The 26,684-nt window shown below is 49.4% G+C and overlaps 3 protein-coding genes across 3 annotated transcripts; 1 reads left to right on the forward strand and 2 right to left on the reverse strand.

The window, feature by feature from the left end:
* Nucleotides 1-1,666: 1,666 nt before the first annotated feature.
* Nucleotides 1,667-3,668, reverse strand: LOC121168343 (histone H2B type 2-F-like). The gene is made up of 2 exons (XM_040998341.1): nt 3,139-3,668; nt 1,667-3,009 (listed from the first exon to the last, which is right to left on the reverse strand). The coding sequence occupies exons 1-2, from the start codon at nt 3,515-3,517 to the stop codon at nt 2,966-2,968; spliced, it is 423 nt and encodes a 140-aa protein (XP_040854275.1). The 5' UTR covers nt 3,518-3,668; the 3' UTR covers nt 1,667-2,965.
* A 482-nt stretch (nt 3,669-4,150) lies between these two features.
* On the reverse strand, nt 4,151-26,264 carry LOC121168753. The gene is made up of 4 exons (XM_040999061.1): nt 25,822-26,264; nt 13,424-13,623; nt 12,932-13,229; nt 4,151-4,605 (listed from the first exon to the last, which is right to left on the reverse strand). Exons 1-4 carry the CDS (start codon nt 26,228-26,230, stop codon nt 4,190-4,192), a joined length of 1,323 nt encoding a protein of 440 aa, XP_040854995.1. The 5' UTR covers nt 26,231-26,264; the 3' UTR covers nt 4,151-4,189.
* On the forward strand, nt 13,406-13,768 carry LOC121168344 (histone H4). Its single transcript, XM_040998342.1, has one exon. The coding sequence runs from the start codon at nt 13,409-13,411 to the stop codon at nt 13,718-13,720; it is 312 nt and encodes a 103-aa protein (XP_040854276.1). The 5' UTR covers nt 13,406-13,408; the 3' UTR covers nt 13,721-13,768.
* Nucleotides 26,265-26,684: the final 420 nt, after the last annotated feature.

Consider the following 26,684-nt stretch of genomic DNA (forward strand, 5'->3'; position numbering starts at 1 on the left):
TATAAACATACCACAGTGTGTTCACCCATCCTGGAAAACATACCAGTCTCAGCAACATCTGACCCCTGACTTAGGCCAAGACCATTTTTATAATTGCAAAGTACTGTGAATCTAGTATTTAAAGCTCTACCCAAATACCAAATAGTTTGTCGCTTCTTTTTATCCTTGTTTAAAATGCTGGAAAAAGCTAACATTTCTCCAGCATCTCAAACCAGGTGGGGAATCTCCATTCCAAACTCAGTATTCTAACGAGAGACACGTACTGGCTGAATTGAAGCCCCCCAGTGTAGTACTGAACTATCTACCACTCTCAAGCAGAGTCTTTTTTTTTTTTTAAGATTGAATCATTTTTATTAGAAAGGCGGATTTACAAAAAGGAGGAGAGAAAAAGATTTTTCTATCTACTGGTTCACTCCCCACGTAGCCACAAAGGCCAGAGCTGAGCAGATCCTAAGCCAGGAGCCAAGAGCTTCTTCCAGGTCTCCCAAGCCGGTATAGGGTCCTAAAGCTTTGGGCCATCTTCCTCTACGTTCCCAGGCCGTAAGCAGGGAGCAGAATGGGAAGTGGAGCAGCTAGCACACAAACAACTGCCCATATGAAATCTCAGTGCTTAAAGGGGGTAGATTAGCCAATTGAGCCATTGCGCCAGGCCCTCTGAGTCTCTAATGAAGTAATTTAACTGGGACAATAATTATCAATAGTGGTTTAAAGATTATTCCGTATTAAAGGAGCAATACAAAGTTAAGGAAAATACCTATTGTGGTATTTGAATCTTTCACCTCAACAATCAGTGTTGTAGTGCACATAACAAAGTTTAAGTTGCACAAACGTAGGTCTTTGTGAAAGAACATCAAGATTCTGCCCTATTGAGAGGATGAAGATACAAGAAGGTAAAAGAAATCAAGGCACAAGGCTATACAGGCCAGAGAGCTAAGCAATCAGGTGTTAATTGTACAAAGAACAAAGCCTTAAGAATTAAAAGAACGGGCCTGGAGCGGTGGCCTAGTTGCTAGTTATCACCTTGAACACGCTGGGATCCCATATGAGTGCCAGTTCTAATCCTGGCAGCCCCACTTCCCTTCCAGCTCCCTGCTTGTGGCCTGGGAAAGAAGTCAAGGACGGCCCAAAGCCTTGGGACCCTGCACCCATGTGGGAGACTGTTGTGGGCTGAAGAGTTGATTAGCGCTCCTTGGCCAGGGCAGGAACAGGAACTGGGCTTGTAGCTAAAAACACCTGGACTAATTGGACTCATCTGTATCCAATATCCTGCTAAATGAGGACATGGGGGAAAGCCGGTATGAGGAGAGGTGAGGAGCAATAGAGCTTCACGGAGACTTCCACCATCACTGGTCTGTCGGCGCTGCATCCCAGACCCTCTCCCTGTCCACCGTTACTGGCTCTGCTGGTGGGAGCAGGAGATCTGGAGGAAATTCCTGGCTCCGGGCTTTGGATCTGCTCAGCACCAGCCATTGCAGTCACTTGGGGAGTGAATCATCGGACAGAGGATCTTCCTCTCTGCCCTCCTCTCTGTATATCTGACTTTCCAATAAAAATAATCTTTAAAAAATTAAAAGGAAAATATTGCCATTAATTAGAACAGGATAAAATGATGTCTCAGTGAAGTTTAAGGAACTGACAGGTTGACTACTAATCTCGAGGCAGCCTAGAGAACAACTGTACAAAACCTCGGGAGAATATCAGAAAACAGAGAAGAGAAATTCAAGATGCATTGCAAAGCAGGTCTTCCTGGCTAGGCAACAGGAGGGGTAATTTAAGAGTTTTGGGCCAGGTGATAGAAGGTCTTCAGTCTCAGGATGAGGATTTAAGACTTGTTTGCTCAATAAATAACAAATGCTAGCTCTTGGGTTGCTAATTGAGTCAACAAGCAAGGCTTTAACAACCTGGAAAGATGAGACGGGGAATCCAACTTTCCGGTCCCAGATTAGGACTTTCTGGTGGTGTGACTACATATTTAAAAAAACCTCCTTGGCCTAATTTTTTTCCCACTAAAATGTTTTCATATTCATTTCATACCTTTTGCTGGAAATTTTAGAATCTCAATTGAGTCAACTTCCCACAGCCTTTTGTCTAGTGGTCATTTGAGACAAAGACAGGGGAGAGACCTTAAAAATTTCTGGGAAGAAATGAAATCATAGTACATTTTATGTAATTTAGACTAGTGTAAAATTTTAATTCCTGTGTTGGGAGTAAAATTGTTTTGTAAAAAAAAAAAATTGACTTAAAACCTTTAATTGTAACTTGCTTATTGTCTTAACGTGTGTTTTACTCAGTGAAAAGAAACCCACTAGTTGTTATGGGAACAAGTCCTAAGTGGCGCAGACTGGCGTCTTCAGAAATTCATTCTATCAACTTCTTGTATATCACACATTATTCTCCTTCCATCCTCAAATTCCTACCACAGAGCACCTGTGACAAGCTCTGACCTGAGGCACCCAGATTTGAGAGCCTACTATGCAGATACTCCCAAAACCTATGAGAGGAGGCCAAGACTTCCTTCCCAGGCCTCACTTCAACCTGCGAGCACTAGGAAACCTCGCAAGCACAGCGTTCACGCAGCAGAGCTGGAGGCTAATTTAACCACCGAGTGCAGAGCGCTAACAGGGGCTGCAGATAAAGCCAGGGTCAGAGGAAGATGGGGCTCCATCTTCGGTTAAGAGGTCTTGGGGCAAAAAGCCTCACTAACTTCTACCTGCGGTGGTCGTGAACCGAATTGCCCTTTTTCAGGATGCGTAGCAGCATTGCGCACCTCTGCCCTTCCTACGACACGATAATCAATAGATGTTTAAAAATGTCCCATGGGACCCCAAAGCGGAATTTGACTTCAAGTCACTGGGACTGAGGAAGGCAAGGGACAATGGTGAGGTTAGGACTCCCAGTAAAGACCTCTGCGCCAGACCCAAAACCAGGTGGACAGGACTTTTGTGTTCAGCAAACAATGCTATCCCTAGGCAACGCCACAAGACCGCGAGTTGCTGCAGTCTGCAGCACCCGCCTCCTCGGTCGCATCCGGCCTACATCACCAACTGTTTCAGTTTTACAGCTCTTTCCGAATACTGAAGTGGCTCTGAAAAGAGCCTTTGGTGTAACGTAGATCTACCGTGTCCCTTGCGACCCCTTACTTGGAGCTGGTGTACTTGGTGACGGCCTTGGTGCCCTCGGACACGGCGTGCTTGGCCAGCTCGCCGGGCAGCAGCAGGCGCACGGCCGTCTGGATCTCCCGGGACGTGATGGTCGAGCGCTTGTTGTAGTGCGCCAAGCGCGACGCCTCGCCCGCGATGCGCTCGAAGATGTCGTTGACAAACGAATTCATGATGCCCATGGCCTTGGACGAGATGCCGGTGTCGGGGTGCACCTGCTTGAGCACCTTGTACACGTAGACGGAGTAGCTCTCCTTGCGGCTGCGCTTACGCTTCTTGCCGTCCTTCTTCTGGACCTTTGTAACGGCTTTCTTCGATCCCTTCTTGGGAGCAGGAGCGGACTTGGCCGGATCCGGCATGGTTCTGTTTCGTAAAGAAGCAGTAAACGCCAAAAACGATCAGTCGACAACTGCAGTAAAGAAGACGACCTACACGCTACTTATAGAGCTCGTATGTAAATGAAGGCTCGCACTGCACTGCTTTTTAATTGGTCCTTTCACCATAGTGATGTCACAAAGGGGGGTGGAGACTGCGTCCGTAAGATTCTGGACACACGTTCCTAGTGGTCATTACAGCAAAACTTGTGAGCCAATCAGAATGCGCTTTTTACACTACCCAGTTACACTGCATTTCACCCGTTTAAGGGCTTTCAAACGTCCCAAAATTGTGTCTAAGCATTATCCTCTTACGTTGCTTTACTATTCTGTGCAGTTCATTCTTGCGTCTTATCGAAAAACCACCAAGCACTTCCCACCTCAGCTCCCTGTATTACACAAAGCCTAAGGAGCCTTCCGAACCGACTGTAGTAAATTCTGGCAATCTCAACATGACAAGATTTCCCTGCTTTTTTAACCTTTCCTCTGCTGCGGGGTACTGGTTGTTAAAGCGCGCTCTCCATAATCTAAGCACAGGACCAGGGTGAACCAGCTGGATTAGCTGCGTGGGGGAAGCCGCCGAGCGGAACAGCTGCTTTTAGCGAGGACGTGGGTGGCTCTGAAAAGAGCCTTTAGGTAGATTTCAGCTCACGCCGCTCAGGCGCGCTCCCCGCGGATGCGGCGCGCCAGCTGGATGTCCTTGGGCATGATGGTGACGCGCTTGGCGTGGATGGCGCACAGGTTCGTGTCCTCGAACAGGCCCACCAGGTACGCCTCGCTCGCCTCCTGCAGCGCCATCACGGCCGAGCTCTGGAAGCGCAGGTCCGTCTTGAAGTCCTGCGCGATCTCGCGCACCAGCCGCTGGAACGGCAGCTTGCGGATCAGCAGCTCCGTCGACTTCTGGTAGCGCCGGATCTCGCGCAGCGCCACCGTGCCCGGCCGGTAGCGGTGCGGCTTCTTGACGCCGCCCGTGGCCGGCGCGCTCTTGCGGGCCGCCTTGGTGGCCAGCTGCTTGCGCGGGGCCTTGCCGCCCGTCGACTTGCGGGCCGTCTGCTTCGTGCGGGCCATGGTGTCTTTCAGGGAACAAACGCTAGGGCACTCGTATTTATAGACACAACGTTGTCTTCATTGGGCCAAGAAATTTAGGCGTTTCTGAATTTGTGCTCCCATTGGTTGGAATCCAATCCTGCTTAGGGGCATAAATTGGTTAAGCCGTTTCTCTGTTGACAGTAATTTCTAGCAAGTCTGACATCTTACCGTGAGCTCAGTGCCTCGCCAGGATATGGGTAAAATAATCCGTAGTTAAAGGGATAAAAACACATTAAAAAACATTTAATCCTGTGCCATTTTACAGATAAGAAAACTGAGTCAGATAAGAAACAGTCCACTAATATTCTAATGTGAGAATCCAATTATAATGATGAAATGTCCTGTTTCATGAGGCTCATGGGGTACACTGAAGCATGGCAACATTTTCCCATCCTGCAATCAAGCTGTACCAGGTTTCTCAAACCTCACGGACTTGTTCCCATCCGGAGGGAAGTGCCCTGAGGGGCCTGCAGAGCAGCCTAGCACACCCACTGCGGTGTGCCTGTGTCGCCTTACAGGCTTGGCCGTAATGGACGGCTATGTTCATTTAAATTTCAGATGCTCAAGTTCAACCCATCTCCCCTTATCTGTTGTGGTTTTTTTTTTTTATCAATTATAGTCAGAAAATGTCAAATGCAAAACTCCAGAAGTAAATCATTCTGAGCTTAAATTGTGAGGCCGTTTTGAGTAGTGTCATTGAATCTCACAGCTCTCCACTTGGACCGGGAGTTCCCTCCCCACCCCCTTTATCCTGCATGATCCCAGCTGTAAGCTTGTTACTTGCCTGTTAGATACTGACTTACCACATTGTGGAGCTCCCCGGTGCTTGGATTCCAGTGACCTTATGTTCATAACGGCCTTAAAACACAAACTGTATGACAGTATACTAAGTAATTGTAAGTTATTGTGAGTTATTGCTCATCTCCCATTGCGGCTGGTTTATAGACTGGACTGCATCACAGGCGGAAGCACAGGTGTGGGTGTGAACTGAGCTTTCACACATCTCTGGGGGCCTTGGAACAGAGACTGTAAAGGTCTGAGCGAACTTCTATATTCAAGGATAGAATCCAAGAGATAAGAAAAAATTTAAAAAATGAAAATGAAAAATAAAGAATCCAAGGGACATGAGATCTATTTTACTTTTGTAATATAACTAACAAATTCCAAGAATCATCCTCTAGCTTAAGGGAAAAAAAAATCAAGAATTATAACTGTATGGACCCAGCATAGTACCCTTATGGCGAAAGTCCTCACCTTGCATATGCCAGAATTCCATATGCAAACTGCTTCTAATCCCAGCCACCCCACTTCCCATCCAGCTCCCTGCTTGTGGCCTGGGATGAGGATGGCCCAAATTCTTGGGACCCTGCACCTGCGTGGGAGACCTGGAAGATTAAACCAGGCTCCTGGCTTTGAATCAACACAGTTCCAGCCATTGAAGCCACCAGGGCAGTGAATGAACAGATGGAAGATCCTCTCTGTATCTGCCTTTCCAATAATAATAATAAAAAGAATTAGAACTCTGAAAATTGGGGTATCTGTTCAAACATTAAGTTCAGGATAATAAGACATTCCAAAAAAGAATACAATAACTCATATACAGTTGCCTTAGAAATTCCCTTCACTGGGTCTGGTGCAGTGGCCTAGCAGCTAAAGTCCTTGACTTGAACATTCCAGGATCCCATATGGGCACCAGTTCTAATCCTGGCAGTCCCGCTTCCCATCCAGCTCCCTGACTGTGGTCTGGGAAAGCAGTCGAGGACATCCCAAAGCCTTGGGACCCTGCACCCACCTAGGAGACCCAGAAGATCTCCTGGCTTCAGATGGGCGCAGCACCAGCCATTGCAGTCACTTGGGGAGTGAATCATTGGATGGAAGATCTTCCTCTCTGTCTCTCCTTCTCTCTCTCTCTCTCTCTCTCTCTCTCTCTCTCTCTCTCTCTCTATATATATATATATATATATATATATATCTGACTTTGCAACAAAAATAAATAAATCTTTTTTTAAAAACTCCTTTTAGTGACAGAGTTCTGACCAGTATCAGCTGAATTTCCCCAGTCCATTCACTGGGCACTGCAGTGGCAAGGCCACAAGATTCTCAGTCTGTCACCTTCTCAGGCACAGGGCCCTCTGTGCTTCTGTGGCTGTGGAGGAAAGAGAATGTTTCCCTTCTCAAATTTCTGATTTCCTGTCACCAGAAATGATCGGGACCTTCAGTTTGGAGAATGAGAATTTGGGACGTGAGGGACCTGGCTGCACCATCTGCCACCTCACTGATCGCCAGGGTTGATTGAGCTGATCTGGCTGGCTAGGCAAGCGTCCCCCTCCTCCTTCAGGCCTCCATGTGCATCCCTGGCAAAGCTGCACGCTGAAAGAGGAGGCCCCTCTTCAGTCAGGGGTAGCAGTGCTCCCCTGTAAGAACCCGTAAACAAGCTCTCAGGAATGGGAATTGGTTCTTACCACTTAACCTGGGAAAGGAAGCAAGATGAGGCGTATCAGCTATCCCACAGCGCTGCCATGAGAGCAAAGTAAGACTACCCATGTAACATGTTTTATAAAGCCTGGAGTACATAAGCAATTACTAGAAGGTAGCTATGATTTTTAATGATTATTTTATTGGAAAGGCAGATTTGCAGAGAGAAGGAGAGACCGTGAGAAAGATCTTCCAACCACTGGTTCACTCCCTACATGGTCCCAACAGCCAGAGCTGAAGCAATCCAAAGCCAGGAGCTTCCTCAGGTCTCTCACTGGATTCAGGGCCTTTGTGAGCTGCTTTTGCAGGCTAGAGCAGTGGCTCTGCCAGATGGCTATTCTAATTTAGTATTAAAAAGGATACACCTGGGGTCAATGTGATGACTCAGCAGGCTAATCCTCTACCTTCAAGTTCCAGCATCCCAAAAGGGGAACCGTTTGTGTCCCAGCTGCTCCACGTCCCATCCAGCTCCTGCTTATGGCCTGGGAAAGAAGTGGAGTAGAGAATGCTCCCAGTCCTTGGGCTCCTGCACCTTCCTGGGAGAACTGAAGGAGGCTTCCGCTTTCAGGTGGGCTCAGCTCCAGCAACTGCAGTAGTTTCGGTGGTGAAACAGTGGATGGAAGACCCATGCCTCCCCAATAAATCTATCTTTCAAATAAAACTAAATATGTCTTTTTAAAAAGGATACATCCAAATTAATATGATGACTTGGAAGAAGAAAACAAATGTGAAGTGACATTTAAGTAAGAACTTAAACAGAAACTAGAGCAAGGAAACAGTGCATAAAAACATGGAAAGAAACCAAAATTACAACCCTAACAGAGGCTACTGTGGGGAATTCAGAAAAACTGTGACAGGCTTCTTATTTATAAGCAAATATATTGTGTATATATTCCACAAATGAATGCATAAGTTATTTGTGTCTAGGTGAAGGTTTCTATTGGTGGATTAACTAAGTGCAAATTTTGAAAATTTCCTTCAAAATTTATTTCTAAGTGAAATATAAAATTACTTACATATAATATTTTGAAGTATATGTGTAATGTAAAATGTACACATGTGTAATCTCAAATGTAGCTATAAACATATCATTTCTAGTTATTTTTGTGGTAAGAAGATGTAATATTTACTCTCTTAGCACTTCTTTCTCTTTTTTTATTGGAAAGGCAGATTTACAAAGAGAAAGAAAAACAGAGAAAAAGAGAAAACAGTCTGCAGGTTCACTCCCCAGGTGGGTGCCGTGGCCAGAGCTGAGCCCAAACAAGCAATGCTGTCAGTCTGCACAGCAATGCTGTGCAGGGTCCCAAGGACATGGGCCATCCTCCACTGCTTTCTCAGGCCACAAGCAGGGAGCTGGATGGGAAGTGGAGCTGCTGGGACACAAAAGGACACCTAATGTGGGATGCTGATGCTTGCAGATAGATTAGCCAACTGAGCTGTCGTGTTGTCCTCTTAGCATTTCAACAACACAATATATCATCGCTAACTATAGCTAAACCTGTTTTGATTTCTTTTTCATGTTCCGGGAGCCTCAGAAGATGGACTCTAAAAAAACTAACGTGTGCAGTACCCTGTCTGTAGTTTGTACTGTGTGCTCAGGAGCACAGAAGAGCTTGTTGAGCTACCATGGGTGACATGTGGGCAGCTGGTCAGAGATGTGGCAGTTGGTTAGGGGGCTCCTGGTTAGAGAAGGGAAGGCAGATAGAACCAAGATGGGCCCAGTACAACGACTCAAAGGCTAAATCCTCACCTTGCAAGTGTAGGGATCCTATATGGATGCTGGTTTGTGCCCAGGCTGTTCCACCCAGAAAAAAGCTCCTGGCCTCTAGCTTTGGATTGGCTCAGCTGCAGCCCGTGAGGCCCTTTGCGGAGTGAATCAGCAGATGAAAGATTTCTCTGCCTCTCCTCTACATCTGACTGCCTTTCCAATTTTGAAAAAATCCTGATAGTTGCTTGAAGTTGTTCCGGTGAAAGATGGGAAGTTTTAGCAGAAGTTTAGGGCAGATGCAAATTCTCCACTAAATTATTGAAATCAACTGACTCCTGCCTAAAGCTAAAAGGAATGGCTGCCCTTCTTCCCATGACTTAACTGCTTGACTGTGAAAAGAACCCAAAAAGCCATGTGAGACCAGCACCTGCCTTCAGATGCTTGGGAGACACATTTTCTTGGAGACTGATGCTGTTTTGTTATACAAGGAAGGTTTATTTATAGGCTTTGGGGAAATTCACCCAACTCAAAAATAGCCTTTTTTTTTTAAGATTTGTTCATGTGGGTGCAGAGTCCCAAGACTTTGGGCCAACCTTGACTTCTTTCCCAGGCCACAAGCTGGATGGGAAGTGAGGCAGCTGAGACCCACGAATTAGCGTCCTTATGGAATTCTAGCACTTGTAAGTTGAGGACTTTAGCCACTAGACTACCACGCCGGGCTTAAAAGTAACCTTTTAAAAAAAAAAAACAGGCGAGTTGCAGCACCAGGATAGAACACTGCTTTTTTAAAAAAAAAAAAAATTATTTATTTTTATTGCAAAGTCAGATATACAGAGAGGAGGAGAGACAGAGAGGAAGATCTTCCGTCCAATGATTCACTCCCCAAGTGAGCGCAACGGCCAGTGATGCACCCATCTGAAGCCAGGAGCCAGGAGCTTCTTTCAGGTTCTCCCACACGGGTGCAGGGTCCCAAGGCTTTGGGATGTCCTCGACTGCTTTCCCAGGCCACAAACAGGGAGCTGGATGGGAAGCAGCGCCACTGGGATTAGAACCAGTGCCCATAGGGGATTCCAGCACGTTCAAGGTAAGGACTTTAGCTACTAGGCCACCGCACCAGGCCCAAAATAACCATTTTTAAAATTCCACCAACAAAATTCAATTTCTTGCCATTTCCTGTCCTGCGGTCAGACCTTGATGCAAATAGCTCATTCTTTCCTGAGAATGCATTGCTTTCTCATGCTTAGCTTTACTCATAATAAGGAACAGGAGGATGTGGAACAACTTTGTATAGGTCATGGGTGAGCTGTGGAAACGGAAAGAAAAATCATTTTCTGACTCTACTCCAACCTTCTCAGGGAAGAACCCTCTAAATCAGGCTGGCCAAAGATAGATTAAACAGAGAAAACCAGAAGTTCATCCACAGGTGCTTCAGGCACACACCTGGGAGCATCCCTTTGAGACGAGTAACTCAAGCGGCTAGTTAGAACTGGGGTTCTGTATGTTTAACTTAAAAGAGAGAAAGGAAAAGCAAGTGACATTTTGGGAAGATGAACGAGTCCTTAGGGGAACAGATCTGTCCAGTGAGTCTTGGGGTAATGTCAGGTGTGAGAGATCAGAGGTGCCCTGGAGAGGGGGCAAGGAGGAACTCACGCCAATAATCCTCGTCCTTCAAAATAATCCCATTCCCCACTCAAAATAATTTTTATGCCACAAGTGACATGGTTTGGGGTTACAAACCCCGATCGTTAGCTTTTTGCCACAAATCCAAGACACCCGTCACGGCAAGTGAGCCACACAAGAGGTCTTTATGCTGGCAAGTGAGGTAGCTGTTGGGCAGAGGGAGACCAAGTAAAGGATGAGAAGAGCAGAGAGAGCACGAGAAGAGAGAACAAAGGGAAGAGGCACCTTTACAGCATCGAGGTGGGAATGGGGAGTGCAGGGTCAGGGACTGGCAGATGTGGCTATAGGTGGACATTAGGGAGAAATGCCTCCTGGGATTGGTGGACCTTGAAGGTCTCTAAGCTTACTTGGGCCAGTGGGCCGTAAGGGGCCAAGACTTAGGAGATTTATGGTAGTGCTGGGAAAAGAGGTATTCAAGAGGACCAAGACCTAAGGGATTTAAGGTAGGGCTGGGCAGGCAGGCGTTGTGGTGGCCCTGAGTCCACGCTGCTGGGCTCAATCTCAGGGTCGCTGTTGAGTCACTCCTTACACTGATCCCTTCAAAAAGAAAGTACACAGACTTTCCATCTCTACCTTCTGATTCCCACAATCATTTCTCCTTGTGGCAGTTAAATGGGCTAATAGGTAGTCAGGGTCACCTCTCTGTTAGAAGAAAAAGGAGCAGTCTGTTGTAACAGCAAACAAAATGCTTGCTTCTGCCCAGAAGGTGCCTTTAGCAAGACAAAAGTACCCCCCCACCCTTCTGAGTTTATAGTTTATCAAGAGATTGAAAAGAAAGTTTTCAGTCATTCCTTTTGATGGCTTTTGATTTTTTTCTTTAAGATTTACTTATTTTTGTTGGAAGTCAGATTTAGACAAAGAGGAGAGACAAAAACAAAGATCTTCCATCCTTCTGCTCGTTCACTAGTGCCCCTATGGGATCCCACTGTTTGCAGGGGGACGACTAGCAAATTAAGCCATTTGCAGGCCCTGATGGCTTTTTTGTTTTACCTTAAGCAAGTGAGACAGGATCTCGGTTGTGGCCTTGTGCTAGGGCTCTGTCCCTGCCCTCTTGTCATTGTTAGCATGGTTCTGCTCACTGAAATTGTGCTTAAAAGGCCTGACTTCCACACTTTTCCTGAATCTCTCTTGAAAAGTTCCCTCTGGGGCCCAGCGCAGTGGCTCAGTGGCTAAATCCTCACCTTGCTACTACCAGGATCCCAGGCAGTGTGTGTCCTGGCTGCTCCACTGCCCATCCAGCTCCCTGCGTGTGGTCTGGGAAAGCAGTAGAGGATGGCCCAAAGCCTTGGGACCCTGCATCAAGCATAGGAGACCCAGAAGAAGCTCCTGGCTCCTGGTTTCGGATCAGCTTTGGCTGCTTGGCCACTTGGAGAGTGGACCAGCAGACAAAGGATCTGTCTTTCTATAAATCTGCCCCTCCCCCTGAAAAAGGAAAAAAAAAAACCCTCTGATTTCCATCTTTAACATTCTTAATTAACCTGGCCTTGCTCACTGACATTGTCTACATGAAAATCTCTCTGTGAAACAAGAACTAAGGTCTCCTTGGTCTTTTCAGCTGATATTCCCCACAACATTGTGACACCAAAACTCATTTTCTGTCAGCCTTGGTGAGAGGGCGAGAGAGACCATGCCAGATCCAAGCCTAGGATGTGAGGAGGAGTCTCTATTGGCCAAGCTTGCACAGTAGCTCCCACCACACTCTAGAAACCACGGCCCCTCATGGCTGAAGTCAGAGGTGTTTAAGTTCCCATTGCCACACAGCAGCCAGGGATTTTCCAATCAACTCAGGTAGTGCCCATTACAAATCAATCCACGTCCACCTTAGGCCAAGCAGCTAGCATGGGTGTTTACAGAAATTGCTGTGGTCAGCCTCGCTTGGATTCTAGCTAGCTACATAGAACTTAAGGCAACCCTTCGGATGAGCAGACATGATCAGGCTTACGGGAAGACGAGTGAGTGACAGAATGAATCCTTTCACATCCCCTCCGCAAGGAGATGTTAAGTTCCGATATTTTCGGTTTGGGAGGGTTTGAGTGTAAAATTACTCGAGCCTCTCAGAAGTCTGGACAGGTGATATTGTGGGACTCGCCATCATGAAGATAGAGCTGAGGGAGAGGGGCAACAGGGTACCAATATTTTAAAAGATTTTTTTTTCAAAAACCACAACGCTTTCTTTCTCCTGGTCTCTCCTTATCGCGCGATGTGCGCAGTAGGGACCTCCGTCGGTTTCGTGGGGGCACTTTGTGGTTATGACTCGGTATGCAAGCTGGTGTTCTCCAGCAAAACCCAGTCCTGCCAGTTCAATGCTGGGAGAGGGGGACCCAATTCGAATTCTACATCTTCCGGCCAACAGGTCGAAAAACAAACCGCAGGAAATAAGGATTAAGGCGCCCCACCCCACGTACTGGATAATCAACACGTTTGGGTAACAGTGCATTGGGATTCACTGGCCTCCAGGGCGCTGTAGTGACCAGCCTTCCGAGCTCCTAATGTGTCCTGGTTGAGCTTCAAAATGGTGCTTCCTGTGCACAAAGCCCAGGGGACGCAGGGAAGATGGCGCCCCGCCTCGAGGACGCCGGCCGCCGTGGGCCTCACGGCAGAGTGACCGTGGCCGGCGACGCCGAGCGTGGGGCTCGATCCCGCACCGACCCTGGCTTCCAGGCGCGCCTCCTCGGCTCCCCGGCCTTTCCTCTCAGCCGCCCCGGAGCCGCGGCGAGGAGACGAGGCGGGAGATGGGTGTTCAGCCTGTGGAAAAGGGCGCGGGGCCACGGGATGCGGAGGGAAGCTGAAAAGGGATGACGTCAGGGCGAGAGCGCGGGGACTGCCGGGAGCGCGCTGTGTTTTCAACCCGGTCCGATCCGCCCGTATATCAGGAGCCGCCGTGGCGGGCTGCGGCACATTCTGCTCTGGGCTTGGGTTTAGCCATGTCTGGCAGGGGCAAAGGCGGCAAGGGGCTCGGCAAGGGCGGCGCCAAGCGCCATCGCAAGGTCCTGCGGGACAACATCCAGGGCATCACCAAGCCCGCCATCCGGCGCCTCGCTCGCCGCGGCGGAGTCAAGCGCATCTCCGGCCTCATCTACGAGGAGACGCGCGGCGTGCTCAAGGTGTTCCTGGAGAACGTGATCCGGGACGCCGTCACCTACACCGAGCACGCCAAGCGCAAGACCGTCACCGCCATGGACGTGGTCTACGCGCTCAAGCGCCAGGGCCGCACGCTCTACGGCTTCGGAGGCTGAGCTGCCGCCGCTGACTTCACACCCCAAAGGCCCTTTTTAGGGCCACCCCCTCTATCAGTGAGAGAGCTGGGCATTGGTGTAAGGAAGACTGGGAGGTAGCTGCCGCCCTGGTGATTTCACGCCAGGGAGTGAGGTCTGAAGTGCTCTTGGGGTTTGTTTGGGAAGTGGAAGCAAGAATAGTTCAAGGCACGCAGCTTTAGATTGCACTGGTGTTTCAGTAGCAAAAACACTTGAGTTAGCTAGGTCTAAAGCTAGGTCTTAGCTTTGTCAGGGAGCTTTTGCAGCATGAGAGCTGCTTCCGGGAGCCTGCCAGCAGGAAGCTTGACATAACTAAAACGTGAAACCGCATGGCCAAGAGTGCAGGTCATCACACACTATACACTGTGCACTGCGGGAGGCTGGCTGCTGGCAGCCCGGAGGGAGCTTCGCCATGGGGAAAGGGCTTGTGTTGGGCTCTAACTAGTAGAACATCTCCAGCCTGCTGAGATGAATATGTCCATGGGAGAAACACAGGGCTTCTGTGTTTAATGTTCCCTTTAAGATTTTGTTTCTAGGGCCCTGTGCCATAGCCTAGCAGCATGCGCTGGACTCCCCTATAGATGCTGATTGATGTCCTAACAGCCCGCTTCCCATTCAGCTCCTTATAGCCTGGGAAAGCAGTTGAGGACGGCCCAAAGCCTTGGAATCCTGCACCTGCACAGGAGACACGTGAGTAGCTCCTGGCTTCTAATCAGCTCTGCTCTGGGTATTGCAACAACTTGGGGAGTCAGTCAGCTGAAGGAAAATGTGTCTGTAGATCTGCCTTTCCAATGAAATACACATGTCTTTTTTTTTAAGTGTTTCTATTTTAAACAGAACCAGGTGTTCTGTTTTGACTTGACAGGTGATGCAGCCCGACAGTAAGAACCGGAAAGGGTACGGGCTGGTCAGTAAGGTCCCCATTCCTGCTAAGACAGAAGGTGGACTAAGTAGGACTGGTCCATGGACCCACCAGTATGTGCAAGATCTGGCATTGGGAGAGGTTATGATGGAGGAGCTTGGCAACTCTGTTGGGACACAGTCCCTACAAGTAAACACAAGAACCAAGACAGGGAGCAGGCCAGGCCAGGGCAGTTAATGCTACCCACCAGCATAAATTTGGCTCTGGTCTGGGGCGAACCAGGCTAGGCCAGTTCATATCACCCGCTGGCAAATCCGAGAGCCAGAATGGTGTGTTCGTCAAGCCACAATACCAGCCAGCTTACATTAGGGCCAGGACTGGAAACTGCATGGGCTGGGCTGGGCTAGGCTGTAGCCTGCACCAGTGTGAGCTAGAACTGGGAGTGGTGCCAGGGGAATAGGGGGTGAACACAGCAGGGGCACGGGGTGCACTCGTGAGCATGAGAGCTGAGATTATGGGCAGGCCAGGCCAGGCAGGGCTACAACACCTGGTGGCCTCATATGCACTGGATCAGGGAAAAGTCGGGCCGGGCTGGGTTGACCGTTCCTACTGATGCATGCATAAGCCAGAGTGGGTGTGGGTGGGTTAAGCTTTGCCACAGCATCAGCTGGCAGATGCTAGCACGGGGACAAATTCTGTCAAGTTAAACTGCAGAACTACTTGGAGAGTGCAAGATCCAGAAGCGGGAGGAGTGGGCTCAGTAGGAAAATAGTGGGTACCTCCCTCTTGGGTTGCCACTCTGGTGAGCATGAGAACCAGGACTGCAGCAGCATGGCTAGACCAAGAATGGCACCTGCCCGCACATGTGTGGGCTGGATAGGGGGGCTGGTTGGGTTGAACTAGGCTTCAATGCCCATTGACATGCAGGAGAGATAACTAGGATGTGGAACAGATTGGACCAGTCTGCCTTACATGTTGGCAAGCATGGGAACCAGGGAAGGAGCATGCCTGGTGGGAGATAGTGCAGGTCGCCCCAACTAGGCTGCAGTTCCCACTGGTTTATGTGGCCAAGTGTGTGGTGGGTGGGACTGGGCTGGGATGCAACAGCCATGGGTTTGTGTAGAGGACAGGGCTGAAAACAGAACTGACTCGGCAATCACACCCACCAGGGTGCACATACACTGATTGGGGTGACAGACTTTATCAGACCCTTGCAAGCACATGCAAGAATCAGGTCTGGGATCACCTCAGATGAGGTTTCTTTGGGGATCCTCCAACTGAACTGCTGAACTCAGAACTTCAACCATGGAGAGAATTGCAGGATCCACGGTCCAACCGTGGAGTGATTGTCAGAGCTGGGCCTCCTCAGTGGTTAGACGAAACAGTGGACAGCATAGCCAGTTGCACATGGAAGATATGACAGTACATTAGAACCTGCAGAGGACACATGGTACCGTTACAGAGGACAGAACAAATTGATCAACTACCCCTGTCAAGTGTTTGGCAGTGAAAATCTAGGCAAATGAAGACTCTAAGGTGGACCATGTCAGCCAGTGGCGTCTGGAGAGATTTTATTGTGACTGGAGTGGCAAGATTGACAACAATACCGAACTGTTGAACTATCAAAACCACTTGCACAGTGCCCCCAGAGCACGCCCCACACTGGGGACCCTGGAATGATTAGGCTTCTCCCTTTAAATCCCCCCACCCTCAGATACAGAAAGGAAGAAAGAAAATGTGGAAACAATGGTCTTACACTTTCCTCTAGCTCTTGACCCCTTGCGCCTTAATCAACCATGTAAAGATCATCATCAATTTAAAAATGATAAATTTTAAAAGATGATGCAGATGGACATATCTGATCCTCAGATTGCCTGAAAGAATGTCAACCAAAGAATGAAACACGTGCCATTGTTTCACTCGTGGTTCTCAAAGTGATCTCTAGCTACGCAGATCACCTTCTGGGCACACTGGAAGCTACGGCTCCCGTCCCACTCTGTTGAATGAGAAATTCCAAGCGGTGGGAGGCTGTGTGAGACAGTGATCTGTCCTCGGGGTGAAGTTTAAGAACCAGAGATCCAAGTAACAATTTTCCTTTAAATAAGAGTATGTAGCCTCTGAGTATGTGTTGTCTCAATTTACTGTAATGTTGAATTTCGCTTTTGTTGATAAAGTGGATGATCATAACATAAATTTTATGTATAAAAATAATAAAGAAAAAAATTACTTCCTCAAAGCAGTTAGAAACAAACCAGCGAACAGATAGATCTGTGTCTCTCTTTCACATAATCTTTTAAAACAGTAATGAAAGGACAGTAAGTTTATTTTACTAAATATTTTTAAATGTTTATTTTTATTGGATATACAGAGAGGAGGAGAGAGAGAGAGGAAAATCTTCCATCTGATGCTTCATTTCCCAAGTGACTGCAACAGCCAGAGCCGCGCTGATCCAAAGCCAGGAGCCAGGAGCTCCCATGGGAGTACAGGTTCCTAAGGCTTCGAGCCATCCTCAACTGCTTTCCCAGGCCACAAACAGGGAGCTGGAAGGGAAGTGGAGCAGCCAGGATATGGACTGGCATCCACATGGGATTCTGGGCACACAAGGTGAAGACTTTAGCCACTAGGCTACCACACTGGGCCCATAAAGTCATTTTAAAGAACCAAATGGACTCCTCAACTGACTTGACTGTTTAAAAATATTCAAATCCTACAAAACACCAAAGGGTACACAGCTTCACTGTTTTACAAGAGCAAGCTGTGGGCTGGTCCTGTTGCGTTGCATCTCATGCCTCTTGCTCAAGCAGGAAGATCGCGGCTCAGCCTTGGGTACGTTCCTGTGGCCCGGGGAAGGCAGCCTCCTCTTTCCCCACTCCCTTTGCTCTGGCAGGAAGATGCTCAGCTTTGGGTACTTATCTGCCTCAGGGACTTCGGTACGCCCATTCCCCCATCCAGGTTCAGGCAACTTTTCCCTTTTACTCCCTTTAATTGGTGAAGGCTTCTCAGATTTGTACTCAGCCCTTCCATTTCAGCACTCAGGAGCACTTGGCCTCCTGCCTGGGGGGGTGGGTGTGTGTGTGTGTGTGTGTGTGTGTGTGTGTGTGTGTGTGTGTGTGTGTGTGTGTGTGTGTGTGTGTGTTTACTCCATGACGCCTGGGTGTGTGTGTGTGTGTGTGTGTGTGTGTGTGTGTGTGTTTACTCCATGACGCCTGGGTGTGTGTGTGTGTGTGTGTGTGTGTGTGTGTGTGTGTGTGTGTGTGTGTTTACTCCATGACGCCTGGGTGTGTGTGTGTGTGTGTGTGTGTGTGTGTGTGTGTGTGTGTGTTTACTCCATGACGCCTGGGTGTGTGTGTGTGTGTGTGTGTGTGTGTGTGTGTGTGTGTGTGTTTACTCCATGACGCTAGGCCCCGGGGAACTGCCACTCAGCAGCATCTGACCTGGCCAGGAACCTGTGTAGGCCGGGACTGTGTGCCTGGGAGATGCAGCAATGGAGACCCCAGCTGGAGGTGCCTTAGGCCCTGGTATGGTGGGAGCAGCAGTGCGGGAGCCTCTGGGGGTGGTGGAGGGAGGCCTGTGGTGGGGTAACCATGTTCTGTGGGGGCGGGTTGAAAATGAGGCTTCATAGCTGTGGGTTGGCCCCAGGGGTCTGGGGCCAGAGGATGGGTCCAGAAGGGGCAGGGTTCCAGGATGGCCCTCGGAGGCTCCAGCCAGGGTGTGGGCAGCTCCTTGAGGATGTGGCTGTCCGGCGGCAGCAGTGGTGCCCACAGTACCCTGAGGCTGGGGCTGCGGCAGGCGGAGCTGGAGCCCTGTGCTGTTGCACCAGCTGGTGGTTGGTGATGACCTGCCAGATGCCATTGACGAAGCCGCTCAGATCGTAAGGGAAAAGGCCCATGAAGATCTTGGAGGAGTAGAGCAGCATGAGCATGCGCACCTCACACGTAGCCCGCAAAGCCACTGCCCAGGACGTGGTAGAAGCCTTCCAGGGACTCGAGGTCCTTGTTGGTAGAGTGGAACTGCACCATCCTTGAGTCCCGGGAACAGTGGGCCCAGTGAGGTCACGTGTTGTTAGGTGCTGCTGTGGTCTGAATGTGTCCCCGTGACAGGCACACATGGAATCTCAGCTGTCAACGTGACCGTATTGAGAAGGTGAAAGCTGTAGGAAGTCAAGGTGTGAAGGCAAAGCTCTCAGTAATGGGATGGACTGTGTGGAGAGGGCCGAGTGTCCAGCCCCACCCCCTAACAAGAGCAGCACTGGAGGGTGCAGTCTGGGAGGAATGCCCTCCACAGCACCAAGGTTGCTGCACCATGACTTGCCAGCCTCCAGAACCATGAGCAACATTTCTGTAGTTTATAAATTATTGGTTCAATCTATTTGTTATGACAGCCACAATGGACTAAGGCCAGTGCCTACTTGATTTCTTAGCAGCAGAATATGTTACACCTAGCACAAATTACCTACCCATTCTTCCAGTGCTGAATACACACATCATTTCCAATGTCCCATAGTCCTTGATAGCAGTGTGTGAGAATTTCATTTGCATAAATGTTCTGGAACAGAATCACCTGCTCCAGGCATAGTACAATGGCTCAGTTGGCTAATCCTTCCCCTTCAACCATTGGGATCCCTTATGGAATTCCTTATGGGACACTACACCCATGTGGGAGACCCGGAAAAAGCTCCTGGCTTCAGATCGGCTCAGCTCTGGTGGTTACGGCCATTTGGAGAGTGAACCAGAGAGCTTTGTCGCTTCTTCTCTCTGTAAATCTACCTTTTCAATAAAAATAAATAAATCTTTAAGAATCATCAGTTCCTTGACTAGGATACAGCACTGACTGGACCAGTCTACTGCCCATACCAGCACGCACAGGAACGAGGGCTAGGGGCAGACCTGGTGGGGCTATTGGGAGTTCAGGCTACAGTTCCCACTGGTGTGAGCTGAAGAAAAGGGAAAGAAAGATTGGAAGCATTTGCCCCATCCATCTCCCACCATACCACGACCCTCCCACTATCTAGTGGTCCCTCATGGGCCTGCATTCTTGTCAACTATGTGAGCAACACCAAAAATAAAATTTAAAAGGTAAACAAAACACAGGTCCTATAATCTGTGTGTGCTTATTTGGGTCAAAAAGCACCAGTCTGGGCCTGGCGCAGTGGCTTAGTGGCTAAAGTCCTTGCCTTGAACGCCCCAGGATCCCATATGGGTGCCAGTTCTAATCCCGGCAGCTCTACTTTCTATCCAGCTCCCTGCTTGTGACCTGGGAAAGCAGTCAAGGACGGCCCAAAGCTTTGGGACCCTGCACCCATGTAGAAGTTCCTGGATCCTGGCTTCGGATCGGCATAGCATCGGCCATTGCGCTCACTTGGGGAGTGAATCATCAGACGCAAGACCTTCCTCTCTGTCTCTCCTCCTCTCTGTATATCTGACATTCCAATAAAAATAAATAAATCTTAAAAAAAAAAGTACCAGTCTGGTCCACTCCCCAGCAGGGCACCAAGCGCCTAAGTCGCCAATCATTGGCTTTGGTCAACCCTCCAGGATTTACTGGACTATTCTGTGCAGAGTGATATCTAACCACTGCTTTAACTTGCCTTATAGAGCATCTGTATGAGCACAATGTGCTGCTTTCTCTTCCGTAATACACCTGCTCACATCCTTTCTCTTATAGCAATCACAGAATTAAACTGGTCCCATTCCCATTTAAGACTCTAGATAACCTAATGATCTAACTCAAAGTCCCCATGGCTGAAAAGTCCTTTGTCATTGCTGGCTTCCCCTCCCCATACCCTCAAAGCCACACACAACCCTCCTTCTATTATTCCAGTCCTCGTGCCTGGATTAGACAGCTCCCATCCCAAGTTCTCCTATAAATGCTCAAAATTAGTCTCTTTCTCTGATTCCAGTTGCTGCCTGCACCACCCCACTGCAACATGCCATCCCATCAGCGTGGTCTTCTCCCCACACAGACAGCCTCCAGATCTAGTTTTCATTCCTGCAGACTTAATGTACCTGCTTCCGGGTATGAAGAGCTGCTGGGTGTCTCACCAAACAAAATAGCAACAAGTCTGATCCCGGTTGGTGGTGATTTTTGCTCCTCGTGACTTTCTCTGCTGCAGCATTTCTCCATTGCAGGCTGTCAACCATTACTAGCAGAAGGCAGAATCAGTATAAAAGAGGAGAGGGAACTTTTTGTGTCAAGAACAGAAATAGGATTTAACGCAACAAAGTACATCCCCAGTGAAAACAGTGTCCTTGTGTACTTAGTTTCAGCTGCATTCAGAGGTGCCTCCTTGAGATTAAATGCATCCATTTTGTAGTCTGCAGAAATCAGAACTGATACACATTCACAGATGCCGTATCTCTCTGTGTAAGTATGGATTGTAACATTTCCTTCTGAAATAATGAAAGAGGAAAGCAAAACACAAAACCCAGACTCAAATCTCCCCTCCACCACCTTCTGTGTGACCCACATTCCCAGTGAGGGGCTCTTCCTAGTCACCTATTCCAGAGCTGGGGTGGAGACAGCACTTCCTTCTTCACAGGGCTACTGAGAGAAGGTGCCTGCAAGATGAGGCTTCTGGAAACCCAGCGTTCTTACGCCTGACCCAGACAGTCTATAAGCTGACCAGTCATGTGTTTATAATAATCCAACATATTTTTTGGGATAGGTAGACCACGCCAGGCCCTATCTGTCCCGACTAGCAGGACAGTCTATGGGGGTCGCAACCACCTAGGAGAGATTGGGGGACAAGAGACACGAAGAATGGACAGCAAGACAGGACCTGACACCTATCATCTGATTTTTTTGTTTGTTTTTAAACAAAAACGCAATAGCCTCATGGCTAATGTCCTTGCCCTGAACGCGCCAGGATCCCATATGGGCTCCCGTTCTAATCCCGGCGGCCCCACTTCCCATCCAGCTCCCTACTTGTGGCCTGGGAAAACAGTCAAGGATGACCCAAAGCTTTAGGACCCTGCACCTGTGTGGCAAGGATGGCACAAAGCCTTGGGACCCTGCACCTGTGTGGGAGAACTGGAAGAAGCACCTGGTTCAGCTACAGCCATTGCAGCCACTTTGGGAGCAAACCATTGGACTGAAGATCTTCATAAAATTTTAATAAAATAAAATAAAATAAAGAATTGGGCAGGAACAATGTCTCAACTAGCTGATCCTCACCTTACAAGCACTGGCATCCCACATGGTCACTAGTTCATATTCCCATTGTTCAATTTTCCATCCTGCTCCTTGCTTGTGGCCTGGGAAAGCAGTCGAGGATGGCCCAAAGTTTAAGGACCCTGCACCCACATGAGAGACCCTTAAGAGGGTCCTGGCTCCTGGCTTTTGATTGCCTTGTCTTTGCTTTTTTTCTGGTTAAGGGTTAGCAGCTCTGGTCTATGGTTCAAGGGGTCTCATGTCTCTGGACACCATCTGTGGACTGTCCCCTTGGCCATTCGTTATCCTACCCCCTTCCTTTAGATATACTTCACTCACTGCTCTTGATCACACCCCATTCTCCTACCATCTCCCAAACAAATCATATCAAGAAGACAAATCTGATGTCTGTGGGGATATAAAGACAGACACTCCTCCCGAGGCCATCTGCCTTCTGGAACAGACTGGGGAGTGTAGGAACAGCTAGTGGGGGGCAGAGCTGGTCAACTTGTTCATAGTTACTGTCCCCAGGAGCAGGCAAAGGCTAGAATGCCAGGCATTGGTGGGTAAGAGGCAGCTGGACTTCTACGTCCCTGCTTCCTTCATCTGGAACCCTGACACCTGCCCCTGGACCTTGGAAGTCCTCTGAAGAGGTCCAGTCCTTACTTTGTAACTATAAGGACCTCCCTACTCCCAAACTAGGGGCCCAATTCGCTCATATATAGCAAAGTAGGTCAGAAGCGGCAAGTCCCTCAACAAGCATTTCCTCACCCCTGTGGTGCGCCAGGGCCTGTTAGCCAGGATGCTAATACCAAAGACAAATCCTTACCTGGAGAACGTTATAAGTCCATAGCTGAGGGGACAGTGTGGAGAGGAGTTGAGACAAAAGGGTTACTGGCAAATCAGAAAGCCCACCCAAGAGCATCTGAAGACTCTGGAGATTTGGTAAGAGGATTGTGAGGAAGGCACCTCTGGATGGAAGGGAAACTCAAACTAAGATGGTAGAGATAGAGGGAACAGATTTGGGAAAATGGTGCAGATCTAGCTTAAGAAGCCAGCTCAGTCTAGAGGGCCTGTTACCTAGCCAGAAGTACCTGTCCACTGAGCAGTGAGAATCACTGGTGCAGTGTTCAGAACAGGGGCTCATGGTACTAACTCAGGGAACACTTAGCAGACAGGCAGAAATACGAGGCTAGAAAGCAGAGATCATGAGCTCCCTTGAGTTGCAGTCGAGAGTAGCACAGGGAAAAGCAGAAATACTGATGACAAAGAGGACATGAGAAGCCCGGGACGGGGCAGAAGGATGGCCAGGAGAGAGTTGCTCCAAGGACAGTCCTCTTCTGATGGAGCAGAGGTCTTGTCCATGGGGCCACGTTCACCCATGTGGCTTCCCTCCATACCTGCGCCTGTCCCCTTCCACCATAAAACAGTCTAAACATATAAGACTTCAATTTTTTTGTTGTTTTATATATAGTTTAAGATTTTTATTAGCAAATCAGAGTTACAGACAGAAAGGAAGAGACAGATATTTTTCATTTGCTGGTTTGCTCCTTAAGTGGCCAAAACCATAAAGTCAAGAGCTTCTTCTGGGTCTCCCACATGGGTGGAGGGTCTCAACTACTTGGGCCATGCTCACTGCTTTCCCAGGAAACAAGCAGAGAGCTAAATGGGAAGTGGAGCTGCCAGTACTCGACCCCTGTCTATACAGGATACTGACACCACAGACACACTTATTGTGCTATACCACAGCACTGGTCCCAAACTTTATTTCTTTAAAACCCTAGATTCTAGGTACTTTTCCTTCTGCCAGGCTAGCAACATGGAAGCTAATTATCAGGGGCAACACATTGGTGTATGTTATCCTGTTATCCTTTAACATTCAGCTGAGAATGCAGAATGTCTTAAGACAAAAAAAATTGTTAATTTACATTTTAAATCATCTTGGGTTGATGAAGCCAGTCTGTGCTGGTCTTCCAAACCATGAAGAAGCTTTGAAAGGTCCCTCTGAGGATGGACGGCTAAGATAGTATCAACTATACCGCCACACTTTCCTGTGACTCAAGACAGACTCCTCAGGGCTCAGAGGTACCCAGCCTGGTAAGGCTAGTGGTGTCTGAGGGCAGTAAGGGCAGTAACGGCAATGATAAGCACGAGTGCCAGGGTCTACACAACCAGCCTTTACTGCAGAACAGGAAAGTCCCCCCACCCTTTTGGCCTCAAGAAAGCAGACCCCCATCACCAGAAAACAAGGAAAGGCCTGCGCACAAAAACCAAAAGGCAGGCTTGAGAAATGCTATGACCTTCGAGCAGGAACACATGGCCACCCATAGATAACAGCAGCCAGAGACTCCCCACACCCACCTGCTTTTGGCTCTTCTGACACTCCTCAGCAGATACCAAACAGCAGCAAGACAAATGAAGTTAACTCTGCATCGTCATCCCAGCTAATTTTCACTTATCTCTGTAACAAATGCATTTCAGCTGTTAATTGTACCGGAGAAAAAAAGTAAGAGCTGGCACTGCCCATGGCAGCATAGGGTAAGCCGCCACCTACGGCATCAGCATCCTATATGGGTACAGGTTCAAATCCCACTCCCTCTCCCTGCTAATAGCCTGGACAATACAGGTGGAGGGTGGAACAAGTGCCTGGGCCTCTGCACTCCCCCCACCCACGGAGACCCCGAAGAAATTTCTGGCTTTGGATTGGCTCAGCTCTGTTGCGCCATTTGGAGAGTAACCCGTAGATACAGTTCTTTCTTCTCTGTAAATCTTTCAAATAAAAATGAAACAAATCATTTTTAAAAAAGCGCTGTCATCCTCTCCGGCAACTAAGTGACAGAGAAGGTTGGACGGGGTTATCTAACACCCATACCGCTGCTTGTCCCGAGTTTGCTCTAGCCCAACCAAGAGCCTGAATTTCTCACCTTCAAATTGTTAAGATTCCTTAGGCCTTCTCGGTAGGTCCTAAAGCAGAAAACCTGACAGGGGCTCCAGATGGAACTGTTTGATCTACTCCCTCTCCAAGAACAGATTTTGGGCTTCACGCCTGTCCTTACTCTGGGAATCCCTCAAATTTCTACATATGAAACAAAAACAAATAAAGCAACTACCGAGTCTGTGCAAACGATATCGCTAACTGGAGTTTCTTCAGTGGACACTACGTGGCCGCGACACGACCATGCCAAAAATCTTTCAATTAAGAGCTGGTCCAGAAAGCAGCCCAAACTGAGCACAGCCCTGAGCCTAGGGGTCTGGGAGAATGGAACTTTGCTCCCAACAGCACACCGGGCTGAGCGACCCCACCCTAAAATCCGGTGGTCTGATTGACCGGCCAGAACCGGGCGAAACAGAGACGGTTATTTCGCTAAAAAACAAAACAAAACATAACAAAAAAACCTTGTGGAAATGCCCGCGACAGAGCCAGAAAACCCAAAGATCTCCAACGTGGAATGACCAACTATCATACCCTACTGCGTTAATTCTACACAAATAAAAAATAGCACGTTTCAAAAAACGGGTAGTTAAAAAAAAAAGCAGAGGGACAGTGTGCGTAATGCTGAGTGGTCCCTCCAGAACTGTGAAAACGGGCTCTGAGACACAAGCCAAGTTAAAAACAGGCAAACTTTCCGCAGGCGCCAGGACGGAAAGGGAAGGAACTTACGAGGGGGTGAACCAACGGAGGTCGGGCCAGCGCGAACACCCGCAACCCAGGATGCGCGCCACGCGGGAACGTTTGAACGTCAGCCGTTACTTAACGCTCCACCCACCAGAAGCAGGAAGAGAAACGGACTGGGAGACCGAGATCAAAACCGCCATTTTAGGGACACAGCTGAAAACAAAAACTGCCCTAGAACAACTGAGCACAATAGAATGCAAGTTTGCATAACAGGGACCACCTGGTCATTAGAAGCCCTACAGGAACTAAAAAACCCCGAGACCCTCCCACACCAACACGCGACGCCACCGCCGCCGAGCGGAACAGCTGCTTTTCAGGAACGATGTGGGTGGCTCTGAAAAGAGCCTTTTGTGCCTGATGACAAAGCCGGGAAGCTGACCAGGGCGCACGCCGCTCAGGCGCGCTCCCCGCGGATGCGGCGCGCCAGCTGGATGTCCTTGGGCATGATGGTGACGCGCTTGGCGTGGATGGCGCACAGGTTCGTGTCCTCGAACAGGCCCACCAGGTACGCCTCGCTCGCCTCCTGCAGCGCCATCACGGCCGAGCTCTGGAAGCGCAGGTCCGTCTTGAAGTCCTGCGCGATCTCGCGCACCAGCCGCTGGAACGGCAGCTTGCGGATCAGCAGCTCCGTCGACTTCTGGTAGCGCCGGATCTCGCGCAGCGCCACCGTGCCCGGCCGGTAGCGGTGCGGCTTCTTGACGCCGCCCGTGGCCGGCGCGCTCTTGCGGGCCGCCTTGGTGGCCAGCTGCTTGCGCGGGGCCTTGCCGCCCGTCGACTTGCGGGCCGTCTGCTTCGTGCGGGCCATGCTGCTACACACAAAACGCCAACACAAAACGACACCGAGCGGGAAACACCACGCCGGCCCCAACCCCAACGCCGCCTTTATAGCCGCAGTCTCCCCGCGATTGGGCGGGCAGGGAACTTCAAAGTCCGCGCGCTCACCGCTCATTGGCCGTGACGTCGCCCGCCTCGGCCTCTCCCGTTGGACACAAGTTTTCCTCGTTTCCGGGGAAGAGGCGGCCCCGCCCCGGGAAGGGAGGTCCGTTGCAAGGCCCCCGCGCGACCCTCGTCACCCCGGCTCCTGCGCGGCCGCCCCCTCTGCCACGCGCCGGACCGGCACTCGCCCCGCCCCGCCATCCCGCCTCCCCGCATCCCCGCAACCCCCAGGCCCAGGACCAGGGAGCTGAGCCCGGCTTTCCGTCGGCCACTCCCCTCCGGAACCTCTCCCGGGGGAGCCCGCGCCCCAAGTGCCCTCGGCA

This window comes from Ochotona curzoniae, unplaced genomic scaffold (assembly GCF_017591425.1).
Source record: "Ochotona curzoniae isolate NIBS_2020 unplaced genomic scaffold, NIBS_Ocur_1.0 scaffold_1037, whole genome shotgun sequence".
Taxonomy (NCBI): domain Eukaryota; kingdom Metazoa; phylum Chordata; class Mammalia; order Lagomorpha; family Ochotonidae; genus Ochotona; species Ochotona curzoniae.

Bases quoted from the DNA above. Each gene is read 5' to 3' on its own strand.
- LOC121168343 (XM_040998341.1), bottom strand. From the start codon at position 3,517: ATGCCGGATCCGGCCAAGTCCGCTCCTGCTCCCAAGAAGGGATCGAAG. The intron at 3,010-3,138 runs AAGGGGTCGCAA...CCGAGGAGGCGG, and splicing joins CAAGTACACCAGCTCCAAGT to GTGCTGCAGACTGCAGCAAC.
- LOC121168344 (XM_040998342.1), top strand. From the start codon at position 13,409: ATGTCTGGCAGGGGCAAAGGCGGCAAGGGGCTCGGCAAGGGCGGCGCC.
- LOC121168753 (XM_040999061.1), bottom strand. From the start codon at position 26,230: ATGGCCCGCACGAAGCAGACGGCCCGCAAGTCGACGGGCGGCAAGGCC. The intron at 13,624-25,821 runs GAGCGGCGTGCG...TGCTCGGTGTAG, and splicing joins CATCCGCGGGGAGCGCGCCT to GTGACGGCGTCCCGGATCAC. The intron at 13,230-13,423 runs GCCCCTGCCAGA...CCTTTTCCACAG, and splicing joins CCGAGCCCCTTGCCGCCTTT to GCTGAACACCCATCTCCCGC.